This window comes from Loxodonta africana, chromosome 8 (genome assembly GCF_030014295.1).
Source record: "Loxodonta africana isolate mLoxAfr1 chromosome 8, mLoxAfr1.hap2, whole genome shotgun sequence".
Classification (NCBI taxonomy): Eukaryota; Metazoa; Chordata; class Mammalia; order Proboscidea; family Elephantidae; genus Loxodonta; species Loxodonta africana.
Window position 1 is genome coordinate 131,233,212 of NC_087349.1, and position 12,040 is coordinate 131,245,251.

At 40.7% G+C, this 12,040-nt stretch overlaps 1 protein-coding gene across 1 annotated transcript in view; it reads left to right on the forward strand.

The window, feature by feature from the left end:
* The first annotated feature begins 6,946 nt into the window (after positions 1 to 6,946).
* Positions 6,947 to 12,040, forward strand: part of ZNF33B (zinc finger protein 33B) — an 82,700-nt gene continuing 77,606 nt past the window's right edge. Inside the window, exons 1-2 of the mRNA XM_023558561.2 lie at positions 6,947 to 8,568; positions 9,675 to 9,719. Of these exons, the coding sequence (XP_023414329.1) occupies positions 9,705 to 9,719 (15 nt within the window). The 5' untranslated portion in view covers positions 6,947 to 8,568; positions 9,675 to 9,704. The remainder of the gene's footprint in view (positions 8,569 to 9,674; positions 9,720 to 12,040) is intronic.

Here is a 12,040-nt window from a genome sequence, read left to right on the forward strand (position 1 = left end):
TTTGGTCACAGAAGATGCTTTGTATTATTTCAATGTTTTTTAATTTATTGAGGCTTGTTTTGTGGCCTAAAATATGGTCTGTTCTAGAGAATGATTCATATATGATGCAGAATAATGTATACTGTGCTGTTTTTTGGGTGGAATGTTCTGTATATGTCTGTGAGGTCAAGCTGATTAATTTTTTTGTTTAGATCTTTTGTATGTTTGTTTAGTTTCTTTCTGTTTGTTTTTTCCTTCCTCAAAAGTTGTGTGTTGAAGTCTCCTACTATCATTGTGGAACTGCCAATTTCCCCCTTCAATGCCATTGGAGATTGTTTTATGTATCTTGGAGCTCTGTCATTGGGTGCATAGATATTTATTATGATTATGTCTTCTTGGTAGATTGTCCCTTTAATCATTATATTGTCCCTCCTTGTCTGTTATAATGTATTTTGATTTAAAATATATTCTATCACTTCAATAAAGAGAATGATGAAAAGGAAATCAGGAAAACAATACCATTCATAATAGCCCTTAAAAAAATAAAATACTTGGGAATAAATCTAACCAGGGATGTAAAAGACCCATACAAAGAAAACTACAGAACACTACTTCAAGAAACCAAAACAGATCTACATAAATGGAAAAACACACCATGCTCTTGGATAGGTAGACTCAACATTGTGAAAATGACAATTCTGCCTAAAGTGATTTACAAATACAATGCAATACTGATCCAAATACCAAAAACATTCTTTAAAGAGATGGAAAAACTTATCATTAACTTTATATGGAAAGGGAAGAAGTCCTGGATAAGTAAAGCACTACTGAAGAAGAAGAATAAAGTAGGAGGACTCACACTCCTGACCTCAGAACCTACTATACAGCTACGGTAGTCAAAACAGCCTGGTACTCGTACAACGACAGATAAATTGACCAATGGAGCAAAATTGAGAACCCAGATGTAAATCCATCCACCTATGGTCACTTGATCTTCGACAAGGGCCCAAAGTCCATCAAATGGGAAAAGAATGTCTTTTTAACAAATGCTGCCTGCAAAACTGGACATCCATCTGCAAAAAAAATCAAACAGGGCCCATACCTCACACCATATACAAAAACGAACTCAAAATGGATCAAAGACCTAAATATAAAGCTGAAAACTGTGAAGTTCATGGAAGAAAAAATAGGATCAATGCTGGAGGACTTAATACATGGCATTAACTGGATACAAACCACAAAGAACAACACACGAGCTCCAGAGGATATGCTAGATAACTGGGATATTCTAAAAATTAAACAATTATGCTCATCAAAAGACTTCACTAAGAGAGTAAAAAGAGAAACGACAGGCTGGGAAAAAATTTTTTGGCTATTACAAATCAGATAAAGACCTAATCTCTAAAACCTATGAGAAAATCCAACACCTCTACCACAAAAACACAAATAATCCAATTAAAAAATGGGCAAAGGAAATTAACAGACACTTCAGCAAACGAAACATTCAAGCAGCCAACAGACACATGAGGAAATGTTCAAGATCTCTAGCCATTAGAGAAATGCAAATCAAAACCACGATGAGATACCATCTCACACCGACATTACTGGCACAAATCAATAAAACAAGAAATAACAAATGTTGGAGAGGCTGCAGGGAGATCAGAACTCTTACGCACTGCTGGTGGGAATGCAAAATGATACAACCATTTTGGAAAACAACATGGTGCTTCCTTAGAAAGTTAAAATTAGAAATAACATATGATCCAGCAATCCCACTCCTAGAAATAAGGGCCATCACACGAATAGACATATGCACACCCATGGTCATTGCAGCATTGTTCACAATAGCGAAAAGATGGAAACAGCGTAGGTGCCCATCAACAGATGAATGGATAAACAAACTATGGTACATACACACAATGGAGTATTACAATAGAGAACAATGATGAATCTGTGAAGCTTCTCATAACGTGGATGAATCTGGAAGACATTATGCTGAGTGAAATAAGTCAATCACAAAAGGACAAATATTGTATGAGTCCACTACTGTAAAAACTGATAGTTACGAGGGATGGGAGGAATGGGGATGGAAAGACAATAGATAAGTGGAAACTTTGGTGAAGGGTAAGACAGTACACAATACTGGGGATGCCAGCACAACCTGTACAAGGGAAGGTCATGGTAGCTCCATAGACACAGCCAACTTCCCCGAGGGACTGAATTGCTGGGCTGAGGGCTGTATGGACCATGATCTAGGAGAACATCTAGCTCAATTGGCATATCAGAGTTTGTAAAGAATATGTTCTACATTCTACTTTGGCGAGTAGCATCCGGGGTCTTAAAAGCCTGCGAATGGCCATCTAGGATTCTTTATTGGTCTCACCCCTTTGGGAGCAAGGACGAATGAAGAAAAGTAAAGATACAAGGGAAAGATTAGTCCAAAGGACTAATGGACCACATCTACCACGGCCTCCACCAGACTGAGTCCAGTACAACTAGATGGTGCCCGGCTGCCACCACTGACTGCTCTGACAGGGATAACAATAGAGGGTCCTTGACAGAGCTGGAAAAGAACATAGAACAGAATTCTAACTCAAAAAGAAAGACCAGACTTGCTGGCCTGACAGAGACTGGAGAAACTCTGTGAGTATGGCCCCTGGATACCCTTTCAGGTCAGTAATGAGGTCAGTCCTGAGGTTCGCCCTTCAGCCAAAGATTGAATAGGCCCATAGAACAAAACAAGACTAAAGGGGCACACCAGCTCTGGTGCAGGGCCTGGAAGACAGGAGGGAACAGGAAAGCTGTTAATAAGGAACCCAGGGTTGAGAAGGGAGAGTGTTGGCATGTTGTGGGGTTGTTAACCAATGTCATAGAACAATGTGTGTACTAACTGTTGAGAAACTAGTTTGTTCTGTAAACCTTCACCTAAAAAAAAAAAAAAGAATATCTTTGGGCTTGGAAAGTTTGACTTACTTTTGGGATCTATCCTGTATGGGGTTCATTGAGCTTCTTGGATGGAAATCTCATCTTTCATGATATTGGGGAAGTTTTCTTCCATCAGATCTTCAAAAATTCTGGTTTTATTTGTTATTTTTTTGTCTCCCCCTGTTCTGGAATTCCAGTCATTCATAAATGATTCCTCTTCATAGTGTCCCACATAATTCTTAGCCTTTCTTCATTCCTTTTTCTGATTGTTCTGCAGACAAATAGATATCCAGGGATTTGTCCTCTATTTTGGTAATTCTTTCTTCCACTGTTTCAATTCTACTTCTATGTCCTTCCACTGAGTTATCTATTTCTGATGTTGATTGTTCATGTTCTGAATTCCTAGTTGTTGTTTTTGCAAGATTTCTAATTGTCTATTTAATTTGCCATTTTGTTTTTGTATTGTTTGACTGAATTCTTCTAGGGTTTTGCCTGTATTTTCCTTGGTTTTGACTGTGTTCTCCTTGATCTTTTTGAGAACCCTATATACAAACCCAAAAACAGACCTTTTGAATTTCTTATCAGACAGTTCCATTACCATCTCTTCCTCAGGGAGGTTTTCTGTCTCTTTATTTTGGTCACTTGATTGAGTCACGTTGTCTTATTTCTTTATATGTTTCGATATTGTCTACTGTCTCCAAGGTATTAAGGTGTAATTTTATTTATTGAGGATTTTTGTTTTGTTTTGATACATTAGATTGAGTTCTTTCTCTGACAGTGGAGGGGCAGGGCAGGCAGCTGGGGGGTGCACAAGTGCTTTCTTCAGGAGGGGTGGGACTGGCCGCCGAGGGTTGTGCAGGTACTCTCTCCAGCTGGGGAGGGACCGGAATGAGTGGCCAGGGGTTGCACAGGTGTTCTCTCCAGCAGGAGAGGTGTGGGCCTTCAGAGGTCATGCATGCACTCTCTCTGGTGGGGGAGGAGTGGGGCAGGCAGGTGGGGAGTAGGGGGAGAAAAATAAAAAAGAAAGAAAAGGGGAAAAAAGAAAGGGCTCATCTATTGCCCTGTGTTTTCCACCCCCCTACTGGTAAGGTACTACGACTGGAGAGTCACCCTGTCTCTGGGTCCTGATTTCCTCCCTGCTTTGCATACTCCAGGATCCCTGAAGCTCTAATCCTCCTTCTTGTGCTTCTGCTCCTTATTTCCAATTCATGCCCTGCTCACAGTGCCTCATTCAGTATGTTGACACAGTTTCTTTGTCTCCTATTGGGAGTTCTGTGATGTCTTCCTGTGCTCCTCGTCCAAGGTTGCTATTGGCTTTGTTTCAAAATGGCCCTCCTTGTTTTGGACCAGCTGGTAGGGTGCCTTTGCTCTGTATCTCTCCCTCTTGGCTACTGTCGTTCAGTTACTTTTCCAATCAGTGTTTAATCTAGTTCTATATCCTTTCTTTCGATTCTCAGGGTGCCGGGATTGTCATCTGTACCTGTTACACTTTGTTTTTCAGGTCTTTGCTATTTGCTATAGAGGAATGGTGTGGTGTGTCTGATTAGGTTACCACCTTGAATCAATCTCAGCCCTGAATAATTAGGACCTCAATAAATATGCATAACTTGGACCCTAATGCATAGTTTTGATGATTCAGTCAATGAATATGCCTGAGTGCGTTAGGCTTCCCTCCCTGCCTTCCTGAAGTTCATTTGCTAGGTGTGGAGTCTGTGTAGCCCCTACTTGCCAGGCTATTTTGGAGAACAAAACATCTTGATTGCTAGGGTTATTTTTTGAAATCAGAGTCAAAGGGCCAAACCAAGTTCTTTGTCCCACACAGCATCACTTCAGCAATGGCCCTTCACTTCAGGTATTAGTTCTAGTCTCCAGCTTCTCTTTTAAAATTATTTTAAAAATTGAGATATTATTCACATATTACAAAATGCTCCCCTTTAAAGTGGAAATTCAGTAGTTTTAAGTATATTCACAAAGTTGTGTAACCATCCCCATCATCTAATTCTAGAACATTTTCATTAGCTTCCCGGTTTTTAGCTCTCCCGGATTCAGCTACATTGCTCCCTGTCTGGATGTCAGCACCAGCTGAGCAGCAAGCTCACTCAAGTGTGTGAGCTGCAGGAGTGTTACCCCAAAATACCCACCTGAAGGAACAGCAGCAAATGGGCAGTACAGCGTCTCTCTCAATGTCTGAATTCCAATTCTGCAAGGCCCTTCTCTGAGTACCAGCATGGTCCAGCATGCCCCCAGACCACTCCTCTGAGCTGCTAGGTTCTGATAGCTTTATTGCCTTCCTTCTGTTTCTCAGCCCTGGGGTGGCAGCGGCTTTCTGCAGTTGTTTTCTGTGTTAGGTCAGTGTTCTCATTTTGCATCACCGTCTGTTTTAACCAATTACTTCTATTAAATTTTCTCTACTGTAATACTTTAGTGACCTCTTTTTTTTCCCAACTGGACCCTGGTTGATGTAAACATACAGGTACATACATCAGTGAAAATTTATCTGGTTATTATGAAGTCATATATAATTAAAAACCCAGTGCCGTCGAGTCAAAATTATGTGACTGGAATTGCTAGATTAAAAAGTCCTATTAAGTTTGATAAAAACGAGCCTCCAGAGTTTACATGAATTACACTCACAATAAGTAAATGGGAAAAAACACTTTCACAAGCCCATACCATAGGTGTATATAACTCTTTTAATATTTTCGATTCTTATTTTTCAAAGGAATATTCTTTTTTTTTTTAACCAGTTTCCATAGAGTCAATTCCAATTTCCCCCAAATTGGAAACAACACAAATGACTTTTAACTGGAGAATAATAAGGAAACTAGTAAATCTATATCATGGAATTGGACTCGGCAAGAAAAATTAATGAGGATATTGATAAATGAAACATCATGGATGAATCTCAAATGCACTGTGCTACGCAGAAGGTACCAGATTCAAATGACTACATACTGTATGATTCCATTTTGTTGAGACAGTATTCATAATCATCAGCAAAAGACCACACACACACACACACACACACACACACACACACTCTCTCTCTCTCTCTCTCAACAGTGCATGGGAAATGTTTTACTCACATAGAAAGAGACAAAGCAAGATCCGTTTCACTAGTGGGCACTGTTTTTTCCCATTTACTTATTGTGAGTGTAATTTCATGTAAACTCTGGAGGCTCGTTTTTATCAAACTTAAAAGGACTTTTTAATCTAGCAATTCCAGTCATATCCCACTTATGGCTGGTGCAGGGCAGATGTTCTATGTTCACCCTTCTTGTGCCCTAGTATGAGAGACCGTGTTCCCTCCCCACCAGGAACAGATATAGAATTCTGGTTGGCCAGGTGCCATATGATGCCTGCACAGGTACAAGAAAAAGTTACTTTGTGCCCAGAACAGGGGAAGCCTTCCCTGATAAGAAGAAGGAACTGGGAGAGAGAGCGAGGCCCAATTTTCAGCCTCCTTATTAGAGAATACTCTGGCTGCCAGAGGTTAAGAGTGACGAGAGAGTTGACTTCAAACGGGTAGCACGAATTTTTTTGTGCTGTGATGAAACTGTTCTGTATCTTGATTGTGGTGGTTGTTACACAATCTATGCATTTGTCAACTTATAAAACTGTGCACCAAAAAGATTTGCTGTACATAAATTAAAAAAATTAAATCTCAATAAGTGGTATCTTAGATGCTTTTCCTTAAACATTTTAATTTCTTTCAATTCTCATAATAAATTTTTTCATACATTTTTATACATTTATATTTTCTTTTTTATTAAATCACTGTTCAGTTTTTTAGCCCATTTAAAGTTTTTGCTTCTATTGATTTTAAGAGCTCCTTATAAGGTAACCAGTACGTCTTTTCTACAAAGAGCAGAATTGCAAGAAGAAACCCTGAGAGTATGGCCCCCAGACACCCTTTCAGCTCAGTAATGAGATCACTTCTGAGGTTCACCCTTCAGCCAAAGATTGGACAGGCCCATAAAACAAAACAAGACTAAAGGGGCACACCAGCCCTGGGGCAAGGACTAGAAGGGAGGAGGGGACAGGAAAGCTGGTAATAGGAAACCCAAGGTTGAGAAGGGTGAACGTTGATGTGTCGTGGGGTTGTTAATCAATGTCATAGAAGAATGTGTGTGCTGTTAATGAGAAAGTAGTTTATTCTGTAAACATTCATCTTAAGTTCAATAAAAAAAATTAAAAAAAAAATCTTTTCTTTCAAACAGGAAAATTATGATTTCCTGGTTTATTTGCTTTGAATTTTTTTTAAAAACAGGAACTGATGTTTAGTTTTTTCTGTAATACAATATGACAGATTAAATTTAAAAATTAAAAAAATGATAATTAAATTTAAAGGTGAGCACTATCAATTCTTTCCATCATGCCTCTAGTCATCATGCAGTGGGTTCTATTTTCCATCCTTCTGAATCTGGGCTGGTCTTGGGACTTGCTGGGCTAGTAGAATCTGATAGAAGATAAAGGCTAGTCTTTAGGAAGTGTGGAAGCTTCCACTTTTCTTCTTGAGCTTATTTAATTAAAAAAATACTGTTAATCATGGGTTTGTACTCTGATGAGGGGACCGGGTGATGCAGCAGTCAAAGTGCTCAGTTAAGGAAAGGCAGTTCAGTTCAAACCCACCAGCTAGTTGCTCTGCAGAAGAAAGATGTGGCAGTCTAGTTACACAAAGATTTATAGCCTTGGAAACCCTACCGGGCAGTTCTACTCTGTCCTATAGGGTCGCTATGAGTCGCAATCGACCAGACTGTAGTGGGTTTTGGGGGCACTTTGATGATTTTTTTTTGATGAAGCAGTTGCCAAAGTATTTTGAATAAGAGAGCAATATAATACATGCTGATATTTCTTAGATATTACTCTCCTTCTTAAAAAGTTTCCTGTTAATTTAGGTTTTGGTTTATTCTGGACGAAGTTTAGAATGTTTCATAAAGTACACAATATATTAAAAGTCAAAGAGAAAAAATGCATACAAAAACTTGAGATTCTTATTGAAGATTTGTGAAAGAATATTGAGTATATCTATGAAAGGCTATATATCCATTTTTCGAATACTTTTAGTGTCACAGAGGAAATAATATGTGCGATATTCTTTTCTTTTGAATTGTGTATAGTTTCTGATTTACAGTTTTCGCTAATTGCTTTGCGATTATGAACTAGTTTTCTTGCCTCGCCTCTTTTTTTCCTGACAGAATCGCTGATGGCCTCAAATATTATTCTTTCATTTTCAGCTAGAATTTCCTAGTATTTAAAGAGCGAAGTTGACGCGCAGTCTCCTTCCCTTGACAGACGCGTGTCTACACTGCACAGCGACCGAACATATGCACTAGCTGCAATCATTAACTTTTGGAGAGCCTCTGGCGGGGGGCGGAGCAAGGGCTCCGGATTGCTTAAAGGGACCTCCTCAGACCCCCGACTCCCGCCGAAGTGGTAAGAAACATTAAGGGCTGGTCGCGGAGCCTCCAGGGAAATGTAGTTTTGACGTTTGGGGGGCACTCGGCGTGCGGGTCTTCTGCGCATGCCTTATCCCGCCTTCTACCTCGGTGCGCTACCGCTTTCTAGTCCTGTTTCCAACCGGCCTCGCCTGGGAGCCGGTTCGTCGAGCACGGAGCCCATGCGCTCTCCTGGGTCCAGGGCAACACGACGAGGGAGCGGCGGGTCAGCACCGGGAAGCTGGGCGAGGGCCAGAGGCGGCGGTAGCCCGGCGGTCGGCAGGAGGCCCCAAGACCCCGTCTGGCCCCTAGCGCCTGGGGAGCCCGCGAGGTTGAAGGGGCGGGAGCGCCCCTGTCAGCAGAAGGGGCCAGGGTGGGGCGTGGGAACGCGGGCTTTCGGGCTCCTCACGTGCCCAGTCCCTGCACTGAGCGGTCAGCGCGGTCCAGGAGGCCCAACCCGTGAGGCTGCGGGTGCGCGGGGAAAGGGGCGGTGCTTTTTGTGCGCGTGCCTGTGAGGAATGTTCTGGGAGGAATTGCTTGCTGGCCTGCCACAGTAGGTTGGATTGTTACTCCAGGCCATCTCTGTTCCCTGGGTTCTTTATCCTTTCTAGATTCGGTATTGCTCTCCTCTAGTAGTGCCCATCACTGTGTGGTATATGCTGATGTTCCCCTATCCTGACTTGCCTCAGCATTCAGGAAGGAACTTAAGGAGTTCCCTGTATCTGTCTCATTTAAAAGAAAGAAAAAAAAAAAAAACTGTTTCTGAAGGTTAGTGACTTCTTCAAGATTGCAGTATGTTAGTGGTATAGACTACAAATCAGGTCTCCTGACTGCCAAGTCAGTATTGTGTATTTTTCCATGCTGAGTCAAAGCAGGTTCCTTGTAAAAGACCTTTATAAAGAGATGGTGACAAAATTAGATAAGTTAAAACATGGACCTTTCTTTAAAGCACTGCTTTTTAGAGCTTTCTGTGGTGTCACCAGAGTTAGCAAGATAAGTCAGACAGTCGACTAAACAGAATAGCCCTGAGTTTTTATATCAGTTTTCATGAAGAGTTAATGTTTCTTCGTTAGGTGTATTACTATGTGTGTAACCAATTCTGTCATTTAAAAATTTTTGTGAACACCAAGGGGGATTTAAACTTAAAAAATCTTTAGGAAGCTAATGCTTACACTCACCCAGTGGAAACTTTTGTGCCTGAGAGTTACTTTAGAGTCATATTAGGTGGATGTAGTCATTCAACATCTTCTTGCCCCTTCTCAAGCGTGGAAGAGACGTTCTCCCACAGGGAGCATTTTAGTGGGTACTAACCTCCTTCTTCTTCCAACCCAGCCATCTACATTTCCCCAAGAGCAGTAGAAAATGAGCAAATTCCAGGTAAGCTGTTGGTTAGTCATTCCCTTTATTTTACCGTGTGCTTTGTGAGATTTGTAACATTCCATATGTTAAGATGGCAAATTAGTGATAAATAAAAATCTAATGTCACAGAAAATGTATACTCACTATAATATGATCCTAGAATTAGTAAGTTAAGCTGCAGCTATTTCTCTGGTGTTTCCAACATCCATATCAGAAAGGGGGAATGAACAGATTGATTCCTCTGAGGACATAAAGACTTCCTGAAAGAGATGTTTTTTTGGTCTTAACATAGGGACACACAGTGACAACTCTGAAACAAATGTGGCATGTTTTCTTCAAACTGTTCATCAGGGGGAGTGGAAAGGTTTGAGATATGGTTAAGTAGTCAGCTTTCTGATGGTCTCACTTAGTCCTGGGATAAAGCTTAGAATGTTGAGAGAAGTGAATGGTCTGTAAACCCGTAATGAAAAATTTTCACAACTGTTTGTCTTAGCCAGTCTATTTTATATGGGTTATGCAGCAGACAATTCAAAGTTAAATTCTCTGGTAAATGCTTCTGATCTTCCCAGTCACGTGTCACTCCATAGCATACTGTCTTGGAATCTATCCAGGTACCTACAGTAACTTAACTGTAGTTGCTTTTCTTGAACAACTACTGTATTATGCTACTGATTCCTTGTTTTATGATGGTAAGGTATTAGGTAGCATTATAGGTTTTTTGGTTAGTAGACACGATGCAGAGATACTAGGATATATGAGAGACCAAATTTTTTTTTTTTAATTGTGCTTTAAGTGAAAGTTAACAAATCAAGTCGGTCTCTGATACAAAAATTTATATACACATTGCTATACACTCCTAAATTGTTCTCCCTCTAATGAGACAGCACACACCTTCCATCCAGTCTCTTTTTTCATGTCCATTCGGCCAGCTGCTGACCCCCTCTGACATCTCATCTCCCCTCCAGACAGGAGAGGCCAAAATAGTCTCATGTGTCTACTTAATTCAAGAAGCTCATTCTTCACCAGTATCATTCTCTATCCCATTGTTAGTCCAATCCCTGTCTGAAGAGTTAGCTTTGGGAATGGTTCCTGTCTTGGGCTAACAGAAGGTCTGGAGACCATGACCTCGGGGGTCCTTTTAGTCTCAGTCAGACCATCAAGTCCGGTCTTTTTACGAGAATTTGGGGTCTGCATCCCACAGATCTCCTGCCTCCTGAGGGGTTCTCTTTTACGTTCTCTGTCAGGGCAGTCATCAGTTGTAGCAGGGCACCATCTAGTTCTTCTGGTCCCAGGCTGGTGTAGTCTCTGGTTTATGTGGCCCTTTCTGTCTCTTGGGCTCAGAATTACCTTGTGTCCTTGGTGTTCTTCATCCTGCTTTGGTCCAGGTGGGTTGAGTCCAATTGATGAATCTTAGATGGCCGCTTGCTAGCATTTAAGACCCCGGATGCCACTCTCCAAAGTGGGATGCAGAATGTTTTCTTAATAGATTTTATTATGCCAGTTGCCTTAGATGTCCCCTTAAACCATGGTCCACAAACCCCTGCTCCTGCTACGCTGGTCTTCAAAGCATTCAGTTTATTCAGGAAACGTCTTTGCTTTTAATTTAGTCTAGTTGTGCTGACCTCTCCTGTATTGTGTGTAGTCTTTCCCTTCACCTAAAATAGTTCTTATCTACTCTCTAATTAGTGAATACTCCGTCCCTCCCTCCCTCGCTCCTCTGTTTCCTAACCATCAAAGAATATTTTCTTCTCTGTTTAAACTATTTCTGGAGTTCTTATGATAGTGGTCTTCTACAATACTTGTCCTTTTGCAGCTGACTAATTTCATTCAGCATAATGTCTTCCAGATTCCTCCATGTTATGAAATGTTTCACAGATTCCTCACTGTTCTTTATCAATGCGTAGTATTCCATTTTGTAAATATACCATAATTTATTTATCCATTCATCCATTGATGGGCACCTTGGTTGCTTCCATCTTTTTGCTATTGTAAACAGTGCTGCAATAAACATGGGTGTGCATATATCTGTTCGTGTAAAGGCTCTTATTTCTCTAGGATATATTCCAAGGAGTGGGATTGCTGGACCCTATGGTACTTCTCTATTTCTAGCTTTTTAAGGAAGTGCCAAAGTGATTTCCAAAGTGGCTGTACCTTTTGACATTCCCACCAGCAGTGTATAAGTGTTCCAGTCTCTCTACAGCCTCTCCAACATTTATTATTTTGTGTTTTTTTGATTAATGCCAACCTTGTTGGAGTGAGATGAAATCTCATTGTAGTTTTGATTTACATTTCTCTAATGGCTAGTGATTGTGAGCATTTCCTCATGTATCTGTTATCTA